The 23,239-nt window shown below is 39.1% G+C and overlaps 1 protein-coding gene across 2 annotated transcripts in view; it reads left to right on the top strand.

Annotated features, from left to right (window-relative positions):
* The window catches only part of DYM (dymeclin), a 252,328-nt gene that overhangs the window by 59,518 nt on the left and 169,571 nt on the right, over nucleotides 1–23,239 (top strand). For both annotated transcript variants that reach the window (XM_081097587.1, XM_081097586.1), the window contains exon 6: nucleotides 6,205–6,277. In XM_081097587.1, the coding sequence (XP_080953713.1) occupies nucleotides 6,205–6,277 (73 nt within the window). The remainder of the gene's footprint in view (nucleotides 1–6,204; nucleotides 6,278–23,239) is intronic.

Here is a 23,239-nt window from a genome sequence, read left to right as displayed (position 1 = left end):
TCCTCCATTTCTGTCATTTGTGACCTGTCTCTTTGTCTCCACATTTTTTATGCTTCTCTGTGTTGATAGAGTGGCTTTCTGTGCTAGGTGTCCTATAGGGCCCAGTGGCTCAACATCCCCAATTACCTGAGGTGGACACTCTTGGTGCACCCCTTTGTGGGCTTTGTGCACAGTCTTGTTGTAGTTAAGCCTTGATTGTTGTAGGTATCACTGGGAGAAATTGACCTCCAGGCCAATTGGCTGTGAGAATCAGCTGTGTTTATGGTGGGAGAACTTCTGTGCTGAAGACACCCTTATGGGGCGAGACTTGCTTCAGTGGGGCTTTGGTGCTCACTGAGTCTGCCCCCTGAGTGTGTCCCTTATGAATCTGAGGAGTTGTAATCTGGATAGTCCTACTCTGACCACTGGATACACTGGCTCTTGGATCTCTAAGGAGGTGCTAATTTAACCTCTGCCTGAGGCTACCCAGCAGGAGCTATGGAGAGATCTGCAGATTCCTTTTCTTTCTTTGGGGTTTGGAGGTGCCCAGATGAGGCCCAGCTGTGAAGCAATGCAAGCTGCTGTGGGGCCTTGGGTCTTCTTTTGGATGTTCTGGGTCTCTCTGACCCAGCTGCAGTTTGTTAGGTAATTTTAGATTGCAAAGGGCCAGGCCTTTCATATGCAAAAGCCTCTGCACACAGCTTGGGTGGGGCGGGGTCTCAGGGAGTCAACAGGGCAGAGCAAACAGCTATGGCTGATCCTCAGCCCTGCCCTAAGAGGCCCCGAGTCTCAGTGTCCTTGTAATCGCTGCAAGCACCTCTGAGGGAAAGCTGCCCTCGAGTTCCGACTGATGCCAGACAGTCCAGTTTATCCCCGTATGAGTCTGGGTGCCCAGAGACTTGTCCAGAACTGGAGTTCAGAGCATCGGGAGCTTGTGTCTCCCTCCTGATTAAAAAAGACAGCCAAGTCCTCAGTTGCCAACCCTTTCCACATGCGGCTCTGTACCTCTGCACTTTACTTCTGCACCTCCTCTGAGTCCCAGTGTGCTTTTCTCTTTCCTTTTAGTTGTTGAATTTCCACTCAGCCAGCCTTCCTGTGGTTCTGGATGATGTCCGTTTTGTCTTCTAGTTGTATTTTTGAAGTGGTTGTGCGAGGCAGCAATTTCCGGTGTTTACCTATGCCGCCATCTTGGTTTCTCTCGCTCTGTTATTTCTTGATTTAGTTTTTTAATGCTTGTATATGGCACAGTGTGGTATTGGGCAGCATTGAGAAATAACAGCTTGACTTTACTAATGTAAAGAAAACAACAAAGATTAACTCTCATCTGTTAATATATTTTTTAATAATTACATGTAACCTGATTTAAATGACCCATGTGTTTCTTTTTTCTGGCCACTTCTTTGTTTTCCACCAGCACTGTTTTTTCTCTTCTTCAAGTGAGTGGTTTTTAAAAATCATTTTGCCTTCTCTCCCCTCCCACTCTGATGGAAGACGTTTGATTATGACATGATTCTACTATGCTCTGGTCCACCCCCTAAGGCCAAAATGAGAGCGCGGTATCTTATCGTTTGGTACCGGAGGGTGCCAAACAGAAAGAACAGGAACCGAAGCTTAGTTTCAGGTATGGATTATTGGAGTTGTTAGGACCACAAATATCACCTTGTCTTTCTTTGCTTCTTCCTCTGGTGACGCTCATAGAGATCAGAGACGTGGGATTAGGGCTTTAGAGTGAGAGAACCCTAGGAATAGGGGTGAGATTTCAGTTTGCATAATACTGATAATAATAGTTTATATTTATTCGTTGTATAAAATTACTTCCAAATTGGATATTTAAGTCAAGGACTTCCAGTATGCGTTGGTAAATGTATAATATATCACCTGGATGTGTAAACTAATATGTTGTATTTCAGATTTCTTCCCTAGTGTGGTTCATAGTACTCTTACCAGGGGGTTTATATTTAGGGTCTTCAGTGAAACATGGAATGGTTGACTGGATTTTCCCCCCAACTTTGTATAATAACAGGTCTTTAAAAATAATGAAAATATGGAACAGACTGATGAATCTCAGAGGGAAAGGGGACAGGAAGAGATTAACTAAAGAATGTATAGGCATATATTCATTGCCCTTGGACACGGACAGTAGGGTGGTGAAGGACAGGGGCAGAGCAGGCTGGGTGGAGCAGGGCAGTTGGTGGCGGGGAGGCGGGGGGCACTGGGGGACATCTGTAATACTCTCAATAATAAAAATAAAAAATAGAAAAAATAATTCATTAGGTTGTTTTTTTCTTTTCCTTTTTTTGGGAGTCTGGATTTGGGTTCAAATCTGGGCTCTGCCCCTTACTATAAGTAAACTAATATCAGTGGGCCTTGATTCTTCATCTGTAAAAGGATGATGATCATACCTGCACCTTAATAGTTATTATCAGGATTAATGTGGGTAAAGAGAATGAAATAACACAGTGCCTCTTCAAGGGTAGAGTTCTCAAATGTTAGCTATTAATATTTTATCCAGAAGCTAAGATTTAAACTACTAAAATATTTGACTGCAGCTGTAGAGGCAATTTAAAACTCTTAAAGAGATAAAACTGGGCTGTAAATTTCACAGTACAATAAACATACTGAATCTCTGCAAAGTCCTTTGCTCAAAGAACCTCAGTTTACTGTGTCTTTCAAATTTCAAGGACTTTTAAGATCATCTTTCTTGAGATGCATGAGTGAGTTACATAATTTCTGGCAGGAGACTTTATATTTACTTATTTTTACTGGAAGTAAGAAAGATATTTATCCTCATATGAAAGCTGAATGATGTAAGTACTACTTGGAAAATAAAGCAGTAGGAGTGACTTTTGCTTGATGTCAAACCTGCTAAGCAGTCAAATCTCATCATTCTTCACTTGATATGCAGTTATTTGCTTCTAGATTAGCTCAGAACAAGCCTATAGTATTCTGCAGGACTTTCTTCTTAAAGTAAATGGAAGTTGTCAGAGATTTCAACTGGAAATTCTTTATTCTTGTCTTTTGTTTTGTTAGAGCTTTGGCCTTGATATGTTACATTTTACTTGTATGAAATATTTTTTTTTATCATTTTCATAATGTTAAATTGATAACAAAGCTGTGAATATATTCTTTAATTGACCCAGCTGTAAACTTGGCCGAGGTCATGATTTGGATGGCACATAGAACTTGATAGAGAGTTCTCGTCACCATTTTAAGATTTAAAAATCAGATGTGTTTACACCCCTGGAAGAAAAATAGAACAATCAGGCACCATCTGTGAGTCCTGAGTGCTTGTTTCTTCACCTTCTGTAATTAAAACACTGCTGGCTGCTTGGCTAAATAAGAGTATGTTATTAAACTGTCCAACTCATTTGGTCTGAAATGTTCTTTAAGGAATCAGTGAAGATTTTAAATGTTCTTCTTGGGTCTGGGTCAGTACATTCTGTAGGATGAGTCAGGGAATGATGGTTCAACAAACGTATTGAATATCTATTATATGTCAGCAAATGAGCTTGTTGGAATAGGTTGTTAATTCACGTGGGTTATGTTGGACAGCTTTGACAATGAGGAGGATTTTAGTTAGATCTACTTGTTGTGTAGCCTCAGAGACAAATGTTACTTATTTCCTTGTTTTACTTTCTTCACTCGTTGAGCTAATAAGCCTACCTCTTTTAGAGTGAGAGTTAATGTGGTTATTGAACTTGATCTTGCTGTGTATTCATTCTTCTTAGCCTTGATCGGTGTGTTCATTGTGACTTCATGTTCTCTTCTAGCTTGGCACTCACCTCTCAGAGGGTTGCTGTGCCAGTTCTATTTATGGCAAGGCAGGAAGGGGTTTCTGCATAATTCCTGACTACTAAGGTGATTGTGGTCTAGAAAAAAGAATTGCTAAATTTTTTCGAGACTCCAAGTGCTTTGATGCTTTGGAAATAACCATTAGATTTATACTTAGACAGCTGGGTTCAGTTGAGCAAACATGTATTGAGTATACATCACATGCCAAGCTCTTAGTCATCATCCTTGAGAAATACAGAGTCCAATAGAAGCCTGCTTACATGTAGAGAGAAATTATGATACAATGTAACCAAATTATTCAGTGAAAGACATATGAACAAGGCATAGATGCGGCCTAGATGATTATTTTTGTTCAAGGGGAGGCAAGAGAGTTGGGTTTTATGGAGGAAATGAAGATTTAGGATGGTTCAGGTAGATAAAAATTGGCTTTTTTTTAAAATTAGATTTTTATTGTTGGAGGGCATTCCAGGCAGAATGTTATTGAGGAGGCATAAAGTGGCATGTAGCAGGTAGTTTGGTATCGCTGGAATATAAATTGTGAAAGGAACAATGGTGGGAGATGAAGGTAGAAAGGGATGTAGGGCCTGTATCTCGAAGGGTCTGGCATGCTGCACCTTGGAGCTTGGAGTTCTTTCTGATGCATAGTAATCAGCTTAAAGCAATTATAAAGGTCTAAGGCAGGAGAATGAAAGGATGGACTGTAGTTAGGTCCCCCTGATAATCTGTAGTTTGGATTGGAGAGGAGCAAATTTGTAGGAATACTAGTAGGAAGGTTTAAAGAAGTTTAGGAGTTTTAATTTAATAAACTTGTTTAACTGAACCGAGATCATGCAATAATGAACGAAGGCATGACAGGAAATGAAGAAACGAGTAAATGACAGAGAGGTGACTGTGTAATTGATAGGACCTTGAGATGAATAAGAGAATAGTCTGTGTTTTGGGTTTGGGCTCACTGATGTAGTCACCGAAAAGGAGAATAAAGAACAAGGAAGTGGATTTGAAGCGTTGGGACAAATGAGTTTAGTTTTGAACGTATTGAGCTTGAGTACTGGTGATGCATCTAGGCCAGTGGTTCTCAACCTTCTGGCCCTTTAAATACAGTTCCTCATGTTGTGACCCAACCATAAAATTATTTTCGTTGCTACTTCATAACTGTAATGTTGCGACTGTTATGAATCGTCATGTAAATATCTGATATGCAGGATGGTCTTAGGCGACCCCTGTGAAAGGGCCAAAGGGGTCGCGACCCACAGGTTGAGAACCGCTGATCTAGGTGGCGATGGTCAGCAGACAATTGGATATAAAGATGAAGTTCAGTGGAGAGACAAGAGGAAAACTGTAGGAATCGCCAGCATACAAGTGATGACTAGTAAGGGAGGTCATGGGGAGCGAGACGAGGAGAAGAAAACCAATGGTGGCACTCTGAGGAGCGTACCAGTAGTTGAAGGGCATTCCAAGGAAGTGGTACTGGGAATGAATAGAGAGAGAGGTGGGTTAGAAATAGGGTGTCATAGGAGCTGGGGAAGAAAGAGCAGGTGTCTCAGTATTGTCCAAAGCCAGACGTCACTCAGAGCGCTATGGGACAGAGGGGCATTTCCACTGGGAGGGTAATTTGTAACCTGCCTTTGCCACTTGTTCATAGGACTTGGAAATCCACTTTACCTTTGGCTTTTTGTCTGTGAAAAGGTAGGTGTCTGGCCTCTTACCCGGTTTCAGTCTGTCATCTGTGGAGTCCCCACGGGTTCAGAAAAGGTTCTTGAGGTCTATCAAGAAGAGCAAGGGCAAGGCCAGATATTTAGGGGGCTGAGGGGTGTGTCTACTCCTGATTCAAACAAAGCAGCTAGAGCAGCTTGCTTTTTCATGTATTTTATTTTATTTATTTATTTTTAAATATATTTTATTGATTTTTTACAGAGAGGAAGGGCGAGGGATAGAGAGTTAGAAACATCCATGAGAGAGAAATACCCATCAGCTGCCTCCTGCACACCCCCTACTGGGGATGTGCCCGCAACCAAGGTACATGCCCTTGACCAGAATCGAACCTGGGACTCGTCAGTCCACAGGCCGACGCTCTAGCCACTGAGCCAAACTGGTCAGGGCTTTCATGTACTTCATATATTTGGCTTAGCATGTAAGATTTCATTTGAAAAAACATAGTGCACTATAAGAAGTTTGAACACTACTGGCCTACAGGAGTCATAGTTACCTTCAAATGTTAAAAACTGTATAATTGATAGCTGGTGTTCAAAATTCCTCTGTAGATGAAAATCATAATAGATGCTAACTTAGGATTTGGATTTTATTCAGAGGTCAGCATTAATGTCTGAGTTTATGTAATAATTATTCTTACTTTCTTTAGGAATGAAACTGAACTTCTAACCAATTCCATTCTATTTTATACTTTGTTAACAAACTTTTTGTGTATCTTATCAGGTTCTGACTCAGAAGATCTTTTGGAAGAATTAGTCTGCTGTTTGATGCAGTTAATCACTGATATTCCACTCATGTAAGTTCTGGCTACATCAGGGTTTGTTTTATCTTCTTTGTATTGTGAAGATGGTAATTGATGATGTTGAAGAGTTTGTGGGTCCTAGTGTAGTACTTTTATGCATGCCTTTTAAGGGTAGTACATTCATAAAGTTCTTTTATCTCTCTTGCCCAGTAATATTTAAACTCTGACTATCCATCATCAAAACAATTTTAAGTTGTTAATAATACTAAGCATATGGTAGGCACAGAATTAGATTAATGTCTGTAATAAATGAACTTACAAATCTCTGTTAACAAGGGTTTAAGAGAAAAGCAATTAGAAACAAATTCATATGTGGTAGGTGCAGCTAGTTCACCCATTATTTGCTCTCCCCTTCTTTCTTATGTCCTGCTTTGATTAATGGCCAGTTTTGGATTTTCATGTCTACCTTTTCTTGAAGGTAGATGTGGTCATTGAGATGTAGGGGGAATTTCTCCATGGAAGTATGAGTAAAGCTCTTTTAAGGGGACCTGGCTCCTCCAGGAGTCCTATCTTTCTGTTCTTGACAGCCCTCTTTCCTGCTGTCTGGAATGTGAACATGGTCCTTTGAATTATGTGGCCATCTTGGCGCCATGAGCCAAGAGACTCACCAAAAATTCCGCTTTGATGCCATTGAGCTGCTGAACCAAAGGCATCAACTACTAGTTCCCCTCCCCACTGTCGCCCTCTGGACTTCTCATGTGTCCTTATTTGTTTATGGTAGTGGGTTTCCGGCACTGCAACTGAATGCCATTCCATCGTGATTCAAAATGTTTGTTATTTTTAGAGCAGTTACTGTCAGCCTTTTTAAAAATTGTCTCTTTGAGGAACCCTTTTAGACTTCTTTATCTTAATTGCCCCTCCCCCCTTGGAGCACCATGAATCATTATAATATCTGTGACGTTTTTCACCTTAAAGAACTAATTTTTATTCTCGGGGGGGAGGGGTCATATCATCCCCATTGAAAAATGCATATTTTAAAGAAATTACGTTTTAAATAAAGAAGTAGATTTTAAGATTCATCATCATAGAATCTCAATCTACATGGGGATATCGTTGGGAATGTGCTATTTGCCTATAGTTCAAAAAGGAAAGACAGGTGTTTGTGGGAAATGGGCTCCTGGCCTCTGTTGTGCATAAGTGCAGCATCCAGAATTGTAATGTAGATTTAGAAATGGGATCCGCCAAACCCTGTTGTGGTTTGGAGCTTGTACAGCTTGGAAGGCAGGGCCCAGGCACGATGAGCTCTTGCGACGGACACAGCGATTAGCATGCCTTATATCCTTTCCTCACCCTCCTTTCTTTCTTTCTTTCTTTTTTTTTTTTTAGGGGAGAATGATGATTTTTATTTTTATTTTTTAAAATATATTTTATTGATTTTTTACAGAGAGGAAGGGAGAGGGATAGAGAGTTAGAAACATCCATGAGAGAGAAACATCCATCAGCTGCCTCCTGCACACTCCCTACTGGGGATGTGTCCACAACCCAGGTACATGCCCTTGACCAGAATCGAACCCTTGAGTCCGCAGGCTGACGCTCTATCCACTGAGCCAAACCGGTTAGGGCCCTCACCCTCCTTTCTAACAGATCTCCAGTATTGTTTGGGGGACATTGTATGCCCAGCTTAGTGTCCAGGCACCTTGGGAATTGAATGTGCTGAAATGTGGCCCTGTGACAGTCTGGGCCAGTTTTATGTGAGCAGAAGTTGGCAGCTTGTAGAGCACTTACCTTTAGCTTTTTGCTCTTTGTCCTTCTCTTCCTTCCTGGTATGTGGAGGTGCCATTTGGACATCTTAAAAGTATGATGATGACTGCAGCATGCAAAGAACAGTGTCCTGGGAACAGGGGGTATGGCTGTTACTCTGGAACTATTACACCAACCCTAGATCGCTTATCTTTGGATTTCTTCTTACGTGAAGCAAATAAACCCTTATTTTGGTTAAGCCACTGTGGTTAGGTTTCTGTTGCACATGGTCAGATGTGGGAGGGAGAGCACGTTGTCTGCTGTTTACTTGTCATAGTATGTGTGATGCTTCATGCGTTCCTGATTTAATTTTAGAAACAGCACTACCTCTATTACATTATGTCCTTACAAATACCAGCAATATCTTCTTTTTTTCCTTGGTTGATAATATATTTTGAAGTTAAGGGGGATGGAAATAGTAAATCCCTTTAGCTAGTAAATAAGCCTCGAGTACAATGACTAGACCAGCCACTTAAACACTCTTGGGGAGCAAGCAGACAGTGTTGTAATATATCAAACATTTCAGTGTTTTAATGTGTTTATACTTTTTAAATGAACTGAAAATGCACAGACAACCAGATGTCTTGTGTTATGTACACTCAGCTTTAACCAGCTGCTGAAACAATTTCTTATGATTTAATATTCTTGGAACTCCATCCTCCAAGGTTTGTCTTGGTAACTGTTTCCATGTGAAAGCAAACTACTCTTGCAGTGTTTCATCTACTGTAACTATAGTGCAGCGTTACAGATCAGCTTATAATTTAAGGAGGAACAGTGACATATGGGAACCGGATGCTCTCACCTGAGCATCAGCAGTCTCTGTATCAACTTTCACGTTAACCTCGGCACGCCAGTGCTGCACTCGCAGGCGAACAGCAAGAGGAATCTGGTTCTCTCGGCCACCAAGGGCAATTCTAGACTAGCTTACTGTGAAATGAGACTGTGAAATCATTTTGTTAATATTGAAAGCAAGTGATTATCGAGAACATAGATATTTAGAGATCTATAAACTGAATTTTAAATTAACTTCCTAAACTCCCAGAATTTGAAGGAATAATGATGAAAATTGACTTTTAAGTCAATATTGCAGTTTGGATTTCTTGATAAAATATTAATTCTCTGAGATGTTAATCTTCAGTCAGGTTAAAATTGCCCTTCTTACAGGATTCCTTCCTGAACTCCTCTCAGCATTTATATATTTAAAGTAAATATTAGGTCATGCATGGGCTTATGATTTGACATTTTTCAGTCTATATTGGGTTGATCCACTTGAATTGTCTTCCAAAAGTAAAGCCTTGTCTATAATTATTAGACCTGCTCCTTGATCTCAAGGAAGTGAGTGGAAAAGGAATAAAGTAAGAAAAGGTATTTTTCTCAGGACATTAATAGAGGGGATCCTAAGAAGAAGGCGTTGGCAGGACAGAGCTGAAAGCAGCACCCTTAGAGTGTGACCGTGTGTCAGCTCTTAGCGTTACTGTAATGGCTGAGACCCTGGACTCCACCAGTGGTGCAGGTCAAGTGGGGTCCTAGCATCAGACGCAGTTAGATTGTATGGACCCCAAACTTATGTTTTGGAGACTGTTTGTGATGCTTTTTAATTATGAAATAGAAGTCGCTTTGGTGGCTAGAACTGGATTTTTTTCCTTTTCTGTCTTTTGGCCTGTTTTTGTTGCTGTAGTTTTTTCAGAGCTCTCACTGTTAGTGGTAAATGACGATGCCGTTGTCAGGACAGGCCCTCCTCCTTTTCTCTGGTGCCACCACTCTGACAGGTCCCTGGGACATCTGCTCAGAGTGGGTCTTTCTGTGGGCCCCGGCCAGACAGGCAGCCTCTTCCTCTGGGGCCCATTGGTGCATTCTCCTTCATCAGCCTGTGAACATTCATTCTCAGCCTGGCCCTCACCTGCAGGTTTTTACATTATAATTTAATCTAAGAAACCTTACCTAGTTTTTTCATAAGTTAAGTACTGGTGAAGATGAGATTTTCATAAGTGATTACCTTCACTGCCCTTTTCGGGGATTGTGTGTTTCTATTTTTTGTCGAGTACAGAGGGTGTCTGTTAACCCTGTCGCACCACTCATTCTAGTTCAGCCACGCTGGTGTCCTTGCTAACTTGGAACCTGCCCACCTCCTCCTGCCTCCAAGGCCTTTGCCCTTAAATATCTCCCCTCAGATCTCTGTAGGCTTATGTCCTGACCGTATGTCTATCAGGCTTCTTTCTGCTCAAAGGTCTGCTTCTTAGAAAGAGCTGCTCTGCCTTCCCTCTCACCCTCTGGCCTTTTATCACACTTTATTTTTTGTCTGAATACTCATCTCTACTTTTCATATTATCTATTCTTTCTCTTACTTGTATTTCTCAAATAAAATCGGAAAGTGAGCTCCATGAAAACAAAGATTTTTCTTGTGCCTGCATTTATTTTGCTCATTGCTGTGTCACTAGTACTCTGGTTAGCCTGATTCTCAACAAATTTTTTGTTGAATCAGCAAATCAGTAGGGACATAACCTATTCTGTGTGCTTACAGCATTTTGTTTGTTTCCCAGCATCTTGGCTGCATTGTGCTAAGGCATGCTCCATTGCAAGTATACTGGCTCAAAGCCCTTTGCAGTTTTATAATTATATTATAAAAATTCAATGTCTTATTAGTAGTAGAAAGGGGCTACTAGGGACTGAAACACTTGAGAAATAACATCTAACAATGTTTAAGGAAATGGAAGATTGATTAGTTATAACTGCTGAGTAGTGTGGGACAGTTTAGGGACAGTCAGCTAATATCTCAGTAGTCTCCAGATCAGGGGTGGGCAAACTTTTTGACTCGAGGGCCACAATGGGTTCTTAAACTGGACCGGAGGGCCGGAACAAAAGCATGGATGGAGTGTTTGTGTGAACTAATACAAATTCAAAGTAAACATCATTACATAAAAGAGTACGGTCTTTTTTTTTTTTTAGTTTTATTCATTTCAAACGGGCCGGATCCGGCCTGCGGGCCGTAGTTTGCCCACGGTTGCTCCAAATTATCCCTTCACACTATACTTTCTTTTTCATTGAGTTCATCCTCAAAAACATACATTGTGAATATACTGTGTGTCTGTGCTGTACTAGGCCCTGGGCAAGGAAAGGAGTGGCTTTTGAAGAGCTTCGGGATGGGTAGATACCTAGAAAGGTAGCCCAGTAAGAGGAGCAATTGAATGCTACAGTCATTTCCAGCCGTAGTGACTAGCAGTGGCTGGGTCATTAAAGAGGCAGAAAGGGCTCTCTTGGGTGTGAGCAATGAGAACACTGCATTAGTTTGATTAGAGCAGAGGGTTTGTGGGAAATTAGGGCTGGGAAGCTATGCTGTTCAGTGGCATCAAGACTTGAATGTTAGCAGGAGTAAAGGTTTGAGTGTGTTTAGGTTTCCCTGTTTATTAGGATGTAAACAATATATTTTTAGAGCTACTTCTCTAAAATACATTTTGGAAGTATTTGAGGGGATAAAACTGATTAAGAATCTTTATAATATTCTCTTTATCCACAGGGTTATTGAAATGTAATAAAATGATATCAAATGCACATTGATTCAACCCTTAGACTAAAGGTATTGGCTTAGATGTAATATGTGGAAAATTTGAATATGGAAAACGTTTGGCGCTAACATTGAGTAGGTGGTTTAAGAACCTGAAGAGCCATAAACAGTCTTCTGGAGTCTGCAAGTTGTTGGAAGAGAGTGAAGGAACTGCAGGGACCCAGGGCTGGCACAGAAGAGCCTCGCTTGTTGGGGAAATGCCTTTCTACATCCCTGCGTGTTGATCCCCACATACGTCTCCAAACACAGCCTCGGCAGGCAGGCGGCTAAAGCCCGTCAGCATTGAAGTTTTCAGTGCTGTCAGGTGAACATCTCCTGTAGCTTTCTGGTGGAATTAGGCATTTATGACATTATAAGCACTGAATTAAAGATGATGGTGTTTTATGTACCATTACAGTTTTTTTATGTTAAGTTCAGAATAGATTTTTAGCTTGAAAATGGATTTCTGGTGCCTTGGGGGGAAAAATTCCAGTTAAATAATTTTTAATATGTAAACCTAAACTTGGTTTATTGAAGAAATCTGAGCAAAATATATCTAGCACCACAAATGTTTCTTTTAACACATTGTATGCGGGAAACGTGTTTACACGTTTTATGTATTTATACGTTCTACCAGTGTAGTAGAGCGCGGGACACGTATTAATACGTTTTTTAATAGACTAGCGGTAGAATGCGGGTAACGTATAAATACGTAAACTAAAGTTATCGTAATTTTACTGAACGTTGCCATTTGTGCAAAAAATTAGCAAAAATGGCCCGCGCCACCTGTTAGCGTGCGATAAAAACTACCCACAAACAATATGTTAAAAGATATGTGCTCACATTGTTCATAAATGCTTAGCTACCTGTTGCCGAGAAGTATAGGGTGTATCCTGTAGTGCAAAAACCACCTCTGGTTCTGAATCCGGAAGGTAGAGTTTGAAGCCTAGCTCTACCCCTAACCATCAGTGTCCCTCCAGGCCTCAGGTCTCTCACTGTAAAATCGGGGTTAATAGGTCATAGGTGGTGGCTTGGAAAATACATTCGAAGACTCGAGTTTAGTTGTTCAGTATTTTAGACATGGAACCTGAAGTGTATGAGTTGAGAGACCAGTTCCCATGGCTATCGAAGGAACAGCTAGGCAAGTCCTTCACTGTCGTGGCGGGGCCGCAGCGGAGAGGGAGCATCTCATCCTGCGCGGAGGTCTGCCTGGTGCTCTCACTGCGACTCTGGTGCTCAGGACAGTGTAGAGGACAAAAGAAATGTACTTGAAGATGTTTTTGTAAAAAAGTTTCAAATGCTCTCTAGTGTGTTATCTTACACATACTAAGTATTCAAGGAAAACATTGAATTAATTCGCTTCTGAGTTATTTTTCCTATTTTAAACTTCTCAAGAAGAAGCGGCACTTGGTCATTAACAAGTGTAGTGGTCATAGGATATAGGATGTCTCAGGTTCAGAAGGACAGGCTGAATGATCTGTGTGGGAACTGAAGGCAGTTTCTCTTGCATCAAGCTGTTCCGAGGAGTTCCTCTGGCTGTTTGGGAGGACAGGTTCTAGGTGTGGACGATTAGCAGAAGCAGAGTCCTGAATCCTGGCCATTTTGCCTGCATATGCATATTTCCTTAACTGCGGTTCTCAACCTGTGGGTCGCGACCCCTTTGGCGGTCAAACGACCCTTTCACAGGGGTCGCCTAAGACCATCCTGCATATCAGATATTTACATGACGATTCATCACAGTAGCAACATTACAGTTATGAAGTAGCAACAAAAATAATTTTATGGTTGGGTCACAACATGAGGAACTGTATTTAAAGGGCCAGAAGGTTGAGAACCACTGCCTTATAAGTTACAGGCTATTTAGAGTCATATAATCATTGGATTTTTAGAAGTAGAATTAAGCTTTTTAAAAACCTTATTCTAACCCTTTCATTTTATACGTGTCATTGAAGTAGAGAGAGGGGAAGTGACTTTCCTAAGCCACTTTCAGGATTCTTAGGTAGATCAGCCCTGTAAACTTGCCCTTCTGCCTTCAAAGAATTTTTACATTTAAAAAAGCAAAACTCGTACAGAATGCTTTTGTTAATCTCTTTTACTGTTATTAATACATGAATAACAAAATATGGATGAGGTGATTTGACATTGACTGCGAATTTTAATTCTATCAATAAATAGTTCATTTTTTTATGCCACCTATATAAATTATTTTTTTAAACTTAAATAGCCACACTCTTTAAAAAAATATATATTTATTGATTTCAGAGAGGAAGGGAGAGGGAGAGAGATAAAGAAACAATGATGAGAAAGAATCATTGATTGGCTGCCTGCTGCACAACCCCTGCTGGGGATTGAGCCTGAAGCCTGGGCATGTGCTCTTGGCTGGAATCGAACCCGGGACCCTTCAGTCCACAGGCCAACGCTCTATCCACTGAGCCAAACTGGCTAGAGCTAAATTAATTTTTTATAAAATAATTGCTTTTCAGGCATAATTCAGATTACATTGTATCTGGATATTTAATATTAGCCATTGATGCTGACACAGTTATTTTAAATTGTTACTATACGTGCACATGGTTTGAGGGGGAAAAAAATCAAGTAGCTCAGAGGGCTTATGATGAGAACAAATGTTCTTTGTCCTATTCCATTATTTCCTTTCCTCCCCAGAGATAATAATTTTCAATTTTTAGGGATTCTGGTGGTTTATATAAACCTCTGCCATTATCCTACCTTTATATTTCTAAATAATATAACACTTAAAAAATTAATAGGCTTTTATTTTTCAGAGCAGTTTTAGTTTCACAGCAAAACTGAGCAGAAAGTACAGACTTCCCATATGCCCCCTCACCTCACACATGCACAGCCTCCCTCACTATAAACATCTCACACCACAGTGATACATTTGTTAGGGTTAATGAACCTCCACTGACACATCATTATCACCCAAAGTCATAGTGTGAATTAGGGTTCACTCTTAGTGAGTGTTGTACATTTTTTTTAATAATGCAAAACCAGATTTATTTGTATACACACCAATGAAGGAAAGCAGTCTTCTGACCAATGGAGAAGATTAAGATTCGGAAATAGCTAATTTGGGGACCTCCTATAGTGGGAATATTTACTTGCTCTGTTGCCTTCAGATGTTGGGTCGATTTACCTAACACTTCAGCAGGCGTTTTCAATGGGGCTTCTCCCTCCCTGGGCCTGGTTTTCTAATTTCTTACGATATGCTAGCTGATGTTGCAGGTAGTTTGTGTTACTCTTCTCTTCATCCAGGTTCTTTCCCAAGAAGCATAAGACATTTATGTCATTGTTGGCAGAAGCTAGAGCAGTGATGGCAAACCTATGACACGCGTGTCAGAGGTGACACGCGAACTTATTTTTGTGGTTGATATTTCTTTGTTTAATGGCATTTAAATATATAAAATAAATATCAAAAATATAAGTCTTTGTTTTCCTATGGTTGCAAATATCAAAAAATTTCTATATGTGACACGGCACCAGAGTTAAGTTGGGGTTTTTCAAAATGCTGACATGCCGAGCTCAAAAGGTTCGCCATCACTGAGCTAGAGTCTTCACATCTAGCAGGAGCTTGGTTAACTGGTTCTCCGATTCCAGAGCAGACTCTAGAGCTTGTAGGCCAGTTCCCCAGTTACTGTCTCAGGCCTCTTAATCACTAGCAGACAGATTTTACTCTCATGTCCTCTTAGATCTTAGGAATTGCTTTCCATGTTCCCTCTTCACTTCAGCTTGGTCTTCAAAGAAGGTGGAAACGAGGCTCTTCTGGGCCTTGGAGGTAATAACAGGCCACAGGTAAATAAGCATCACTGAGGTGCCGCTCGTAGATGCCATGTGATTAATAGCAACCCTACACTCTCAGAGAGCCGGTGCTTGGCTGCCATCTCAGCTTTAGAGAACACCAGGCATAAACAGTGCTCATTCTTCTTTTAAAATTGATTTTTAGATAGAGGAAGGGAGAGAGAAACATTGATTTGTTCCACTTATTTATGCATTCATTGGTTGATTCTTTTTTAATGATCCTAACTTTTATTTATTTATTTATTTATTTATTTATTTATTTTTACCCATCAGCCAGTTTCTCCCAACTACTGTATCTTTTTATTTTTTTACAGTATTATAGATGTCTCCCATTCCCCACCCCCCTTTACTGCCCTCCACCAAGCCCCTGCCCCACCCCAGACCTTCACCACACTATTGTCTATGTCCATGGGATATATGTATATATATATATTTTTTGGTTAATTTTTTTCTGCCCCCTCACTCCTCTCCCCTCTGAGATCTGTCAGTCTGTTCCACGCATCCATGCCTCTGGACCTATTTTGTTCATCAGTATATTTTGTTAATTAGATTTCATATATAAGTGAGATCACATACTTGTCTTTCTCTGACCAGCTCATTTCGCTTAGCATTATAATCTCCAGCTCCTAGCAAAGGGTAAGAGATCCTTCTTTATAACAGCTGCATAGTATTCCATTATATAAATGTACCACAGCTTTTTTATCCACTCATCTACTGTAATGGGCACTTGGGCTGTTTCTAGATCTTAGCTATTGTAAATAACGCTGCTATGAACATGGGGGTGCATATATTTTTTTCTGATTGGTGTTTCGGGATTCTTAGGATATATTCCTAGAGGTGGGATTGCTGGTTCAAACAGCAGTTCCATATTTGATTTTTTGAGGAAACTCCTCACTGTTTTCCATAGTGAACGCACCAATCTGCATTCCCATCAGTAGTATATTAGGGTTCCCTTTTCTCCACATCCTAGCCTTACTTGTCACTTGTTGATTTGTTGATGGTAGCCATTCTGACAGGTGTGAGGTCATTGTCATTTTAATTTGCATCTCTCTGATGGTTAATGACTTTGAGCATTTTTTTATATGTCCCTTTGCCATGTGCATATCCTCTTTGGAGAAATGTGTCTATTTAAGTCCTTTGCCCATTTTTAACATATATATATATTTTATTGATTTCCAAGAGGAAGGGAGAATGAGAGAGATACAAACATCAGTGATGACAGAGAATCACTGATTGGCTGCGTCCTGTGTGCCCCACACTAGAGATTAAGCCCACAACCTGGGCATATGCCCTGACCAGGAACCTTCTGGTTCATAAGTCGATGCTCAACCACTGAACCACGCCTGCCGGGACTCTATTTCTCTTTTCAATGTCCTATAGTTTTTCGAGTATAGGTGTTTTACTTCCTGGATTAAATGTATTTCTAGGTATCTTTTTTTTTTTTTATATAGCAATGGATAATGTGATTGGTTTTTGTTTTGTTTATCTTTCTGAGAGTTCATTATTGGTGTATAAAAATGTCATTGATTTTGGATGTTAATTTTGTAACCTGTCACTTTTGCTGAATTTATTTATTAAATTTAGTAGTATTTTGGTGGAGTCTTTAGGGTTTTCTTTGTACAAGATCATGTCACCTATGAATAATGTACATTCAATGGGTGTGAGAAATGTATAATGACATGTATCCATCATTATAGTATCATAAGAGTAGTTTCACTCTCCAAAAATCCTGTGCTCTACCTGTTCTCTCCTCCATCTGCTCAACCCTGACCACCACTGATCCTTTTACTGTCTCTATAGTTTTGCCTTTTCTAGAATGTCATATAGTTGGAATCATACAGTATGTAGTCTTTTTAGATTGGCTTCATTCTTTTGGTATTAAATATATATTTAAGTTAACTCCATGTTAATGGTTTAATAGCTCATTTCTTTTTAGCACTGAATAATATTCCATTGTCTGAATGTATTTCATACACATAAATTCACTTTATGCATGTATACATATATAGTCATTGTACATATATAGAGTTGAAAATAAATGTGTACATTTTAAAATTTGACAAAGTATGATAAATTTGATTTAAAAAACTGCCTCCTACAGAGATTATACAAATTGTATTCCCACAAAATCCATTTCAGTGACCCTTGTGAATATTGTGTATTATAGGTTTTTTTGTAAGTTAAAAATGGAAATCAGACTGTGATTCTTGTATGCATTTTCTCATTACAGGTGAGGTGGAATATCTCTTCATATATTTAAAAGCCATTTCTAACTTTTGATAAAGGTTTAACAATCATTTTTAATTCCCGAGAGCTTTTTATTACTCATTGTTTCTTGTTTTATGAATGCAACATTTTAAGTTGGTATGATTGCATTTTGGATAACCACATAACTGCTTTGATATATTTTCTTAGCTATTGTGTATCCATCTTATCAATCAGTATTTATTTTTGATTTTTTAGGAATATTTTTAAGAGCTCTTTTTGGTGGTTGAACTTTATTTCAAGAAAATTTGTGGCTATATTTGTACATTCGCTGCATTATTACATACATAGTATTGGTTTCTGAGAAACCATGAAAGCATGGAGTGGATATTTGAGTTTATTTGTCCACTTCCTTAGTTTGTACAAATGATGAAGTTGACAGTTAAGGTAACTGTAGAGGTAACAAGCGACAGTTCTGAGACTAACAGCCATGTTTTCTTACTCCTAACTCCAGGCACTGTCTGTTGCCCTGATAAGACTTATTATAAATGAGTAGTATTACCATGTCTTTGATGTTGCTGACTTTTAAAACTAGCCATCACTGCTATTGGCAGTATCTGTAATATATTATACCACTTTTTAATCTTTCCTTATATTTTACTTTTAGACTCTCCATGTTGGCAAGACAGTGACATTTCTGAACTTAGGTATTAATCCTTTGAACTTGTTGGTTGTTTTGTTAAACTTGTGTCCCACTTACAGTGCTGTCCCTTTCTTACCAGTAGTAAGTCAGAGGAGGATGTTTTTTTCCTCTGTGTTCGTTGACTTTGCCCTTTGCCAACACTAACACCCATTTCATGAAGGCTTTTGTCTTTATCCAAATGTTCCACTCGGCCCTAGCAGAGCAGCGCAAGGTCATGCGCTTGTCTTTTTTTTCTTCACATGAAATTAATAACTTGCTCCAACAGTAGTTTGTTCTAGGACATTTTCAGCCAGATGGTGGAAAGTTCTTGGGATAATATGGAGCCAAAGCAACACTTTGGCTTTTTAAAGTTGACTTTGTTTTGGTGATTGTGTAATGAAAATCTTCTGAAGATTATACAAGGACATTAAAACAAGAAAGATCTGTTGGCTTAAAACATTTTTCATCTTTTAAAAACCACCACACTCAGCATGGTAGAACCTTGGTTTATTTCAAGTATTGGTCTGTCTGGCTCTTCTCCTTGATTATTTGGCACGTAAGATAGTCCAATTAATATAATTGAAATTTTGTTTTCGTGAGAACCTAACATTGCCTTGAATTTCTTTTTTTCAGCATTATAGAAACTTATAGCAAGAAATGGCATTTGAGATAATTTGGTGTAAAATACTTACTTACAGATAAGAAATTGGAGACCCAGAGGTAGTTATTTGCTGAAGAGAACAGAGTTTAATAGGGAACGTGGAAGCAGGTCCCAGGTTTTCTCATTTTGGGCCGATGACTCCTACAGTATGCCACAATGAGACTCAGTTTTTTGTTTGCTTTTATTTCAATATGTCATCAGATTTTAATCAATAAAGTTCAATTTAATGACTAGCCTCTATTTTTAGTTCTTGATTAATTTAATTTTCAAATAGATGATATATTTATATTGGTCAAAAATCTAAACACATGAAAGTGTTCATAAAATATATGTGGTCAAAATGAGACTAGATATTATCCTCAGATCATCTTTTATGATATTATTTTTTTCAGGAAATTTCCCTGTTGAGACAACCAGTTTGAAGCAAATGTTTCTCTCATTTTCTTTATGCTCTTCCTATTTTAAAAATATGAGTAAATATAGACACAGTATGATTACCAGAGGGAAAGGGAGGGGCAGAGGAGGTAGAAGAGGTAAAGGAGAAATAAATGGTGATGGAAGGAGACTTGATTTGAGGTGGTGAACACATAATACAGTATACAGATGATGTGTTACAGAATTGTACACCTGAAGCCTATATAATTTTATTAACCAATGTCACCCCAATAAACTCAATTAAAATTTTTAAATTAAAAATAATAAAATAGCCTGGCTAGCATGGCTCAGTGTTTGAGTATCAACCTATGAACCAGGAGGTCATGGTTCGATTCCTGGTCAGGGCACATACCCGAGTTTCAGGCTCAATCCCTGGTGGGGGCCTGTGGAGGCAACAGGAGCTGATCAGTAATTCTCTTTCATCATTGATGTTTCTATCTCTCTCTACCTCTCCCTTCCTCTCTGAAATCAATAAAAATATATTAAAAAAGTAAAATAGTTACCCATAATCTCATCTTCCAGGATTCCTATTTTTATTTTTTGCATATTAACATCTGCATCTATATTCATTCACATGATGCATATTATTCTGCTGTCTTTGCTTAATATTACATCATGAAGTACATATTTCAATAAAAGTGTTTCAAAAGCAGTTAGATAACTTATTTTACAAGGCCAGCATAACCCTGATACTAAAGCCTGATAGTGACATTATATAAAAAGAAAGCAGAAAGATATATATATATTTTTTAAAAAAAATATATTTTATTGATTTTTTACAGAGAGGAAGGGAGAGAGAGATAGAGAGTTAGAAACATCGATGAGAGAGAAACATCGATCAGCTGCCTCCTGCACATCTCCTACTGGGGATGTGCCCGCAACCCAGGTACATGCCCTTGACCGGAATCGAACCTGGGACCTTTCAGTCTGCAGGCCGATGCTCTATCCACTGAGCCAAACCGGTTTCGGCAGAAAGATATATTTTTAAAAAGTAGCAAATTGTCCTGGCTGGATAGCTCAGTTGATTAGAACATTGTTTTGATACGCCAAGTTGTGGGTTCGATACTCGGTCAGGGCACATACAAGAATCAACCAATGAATGCGTAAGTAAGTGCAACAACAAATAGATGTTTCTCTTTCCCTCTTTTTCGCCCTCTCCCTCCCTCCCTCCTTCTCCTCTTCTCTCCTTCTCTCTGTCTAAATCAATAAAAAAATTTAAAAAATTAGCAAATTGCATCTAGTAATATATGAAAAGGATATTACATTATGACCAAGTGGGGCTTATCTCAGGAATGCAATATTGTTAAACACTTGGACATCAGTCAATATAATATGCCACATTGACAAAACAAGAAAAGCCATATGATATTTCAGTAAATGTGGAAAAAGCATTTGACCAATTCAGCTTTCATTCATGAAAAAACTTTCAGCAAAATAGGAATAGAAGAAAACATCTTCTACCGGATGTAGATGTGGTTAAAGCTAAGGGCCTTTGATGTGGAGACTGTCCTTCATTTTCCAAGTGGGCCCAATTTAATCACATGAGTCCTTAAGGTGGAAGAGGAAACCAAAGGGTAGGTCAGAGAGCAGCAATATGAGGAGTCATTCAAAGCCATTATTGACTTTGAAGGTGGAGGAAGAGATCCATGAGTCACAGAATGAGGCGACCTCTATAAGCTGGGAAGTGCCCTCAGCTTACAGGCAGCAAGAAAGGGGGGACCCTGGTTTTATAGCCAGGAAGAGCTAAATCCTGTGAATAACCCAAACCAGCAGGAAATGGATTCTTCCCTAGAGCCTCTGAATAGAGAGCAGCTTGCTGAGACCTTGATTTTAACCCCTTAAAACCTGCACTGCAACTCCAGAACTGGATGGTAGCAGATGTGTGCTGTTTCATGCTAAGTTTGTGGTGATTTGCAAATGGCAACAATGTAAAAACTAATGAAGCATTCAACTTCTCAAAGCAGATAACTTTAGCAAATTAAATTTGTTAAGTACGGAATTGTAGATGGTTTGTTCATTCCATTTAATATTTGTTAAGTTCCTACTATGATAAGTTCAACTAAGTTCCTTTCCATAAGTAGCCATTTTAATGTGTTTAATGCATGTATTTATCATGTGTATGTGTCAAAGTACAAAATATTCTTAGGTGTACATATATTTTTAATGTACATAAGTAGAATTGTGTTACAGAACTCATTCAGTTTTTTAGTTTTTCCTCTCAGAACTGCTAAGAGTTACCTCTGATGCTAAATGAACAACTTAGTGTTGCTGTTCAAACTGCTCCCTTGTGTGCATCCACATTTTAACCAGTTCTGCAGAGATGGTCACCTGGACTGCAACACCACAAATGAGGAATGTCTGTATATTATCTCTCTATTACTGCATAATAAATTCTCCTTAGTTTTAGCCATTTAAAACAACATTGTTTCACAGCTTTTCGGGTCCGGAATCTGGGCACAGCATAGCTTGGTGCCTCAGACTCAAGTGTCTCATGATGTTGCAGTTGAGTTTATCGCTGGGGCTGTGGTCTCATCTGAAGCCTCAACTAGGAAGGACCTACTTCCTAGATTTCTCATTGGCTTTTGGTAGGGTTCAATTCCTCTAGGGTTGTTGGACTGAGGACCTCTGTTCCTCGCTGGAGGCCTCCCTTAATTCCAGGTGAACTTCTTCATAGGTCAGCTCACAGCAAGGCGGCTGGCTTTCCTCAGATAAAGCAAATAGAAGAATGAGAGCATGCCCAGCACAAGCCATTATCTGTTTGTAAGCTCATATCTCAGAAGTGGCACCTTATCACTGTATTCGCTTTGTTAGAAGCGAGTCAGTCACCAGATCCAAGGGGAGGAAACTACATAAGATCATGAATATCAGGAAGTAGGGATTAGGGTCATTTAGGAAGTGTCTTCACAGTGAGGCATATTTCTGTGAATTTTTCTTTGGTGTGTATACGTATAGTGGGTTATAAGTTGTTTTCTAAAATGACTGGTTAATACTCCCATGAGCAGTACATGAGGGCTTATATGTCATCATATGCCTGCCACTCCTTTACATTTTCTAGGGCATAAAGGGATAGCATATTGTTTCAAAGTGACTTTATATTTTCCACTCTTGTTTTCTTGTGGAGTTCTTGCCTCTTTTTGCCATTTGCAGGGATTGCTTATAACATTCTAGATATTAGTTTTTGTTTTTCCCTCCAATCTATCATCTATCTGTTAACTTTATCCAAGTTTCATTTGTTGAGCAATCAATCATTTTTAATCTTGATGTAATTAAATGCCTTTGTTTCTCGACTTTGTGCTCTTAGGCTTTTATTTAAGAAGTCCTTTCTTATGCTGATGTTACAAATTATCAGTATACATTTTCTTGTATTAACTTTAGTTTTGCCATTCACATCTAAGTCTGTAATTCATCCGTAGTAGGTCTTTGATAGTAGGTAGTAAGTTAGGGACCCATCATTATTTTTCTTTATGAAATGGGCCCATATTTTCCTAGTACCATCTTCTGTACAATTTGTTTTTTCTCCATTATTTTCTGGATCCATCTTTATTATATATTGCTTTCATATATACACAGGTCTGACTATATATTTAATTCTCAATTGGGTTTCATTGGTTTATTTTTGTGTGCTGTTTTTATTACTACAGCAGTATTGCATGGCATTAGATCAATTGAATGGGCCTCTTGAGTTTTGTATACTTTGTATTGAGAAGATATTTCTGTCAGCACTATAATTCTGTCCTTAAAATATCTGGTAGAATTTAAGGTTGCCTAGTTCTAGCATTAAGTCATCTTTAATTTGTTTAATAAGCCCCATTTAAGTAGATAGTGTTTTTCTTTGGGCTTTCCATGAATATTTCAGTTCCATAAAATATTTTTATG

This window comes from Myotis nattereri, assembly GCF_964212035.1.
Source record: "Myotis nattereri genome assembly, chromosome: 8".
Taxonomy (NCBI): domain Eukaryota; kingdom Metazoa; phylum Chordata; class Mammalia; order Chiroptera; family Vespertilionidae; genus Myotis; species Myotis nattereri.
This window is presented reverse-complemented; position numbering and strand designations above follow the sequence as displayed.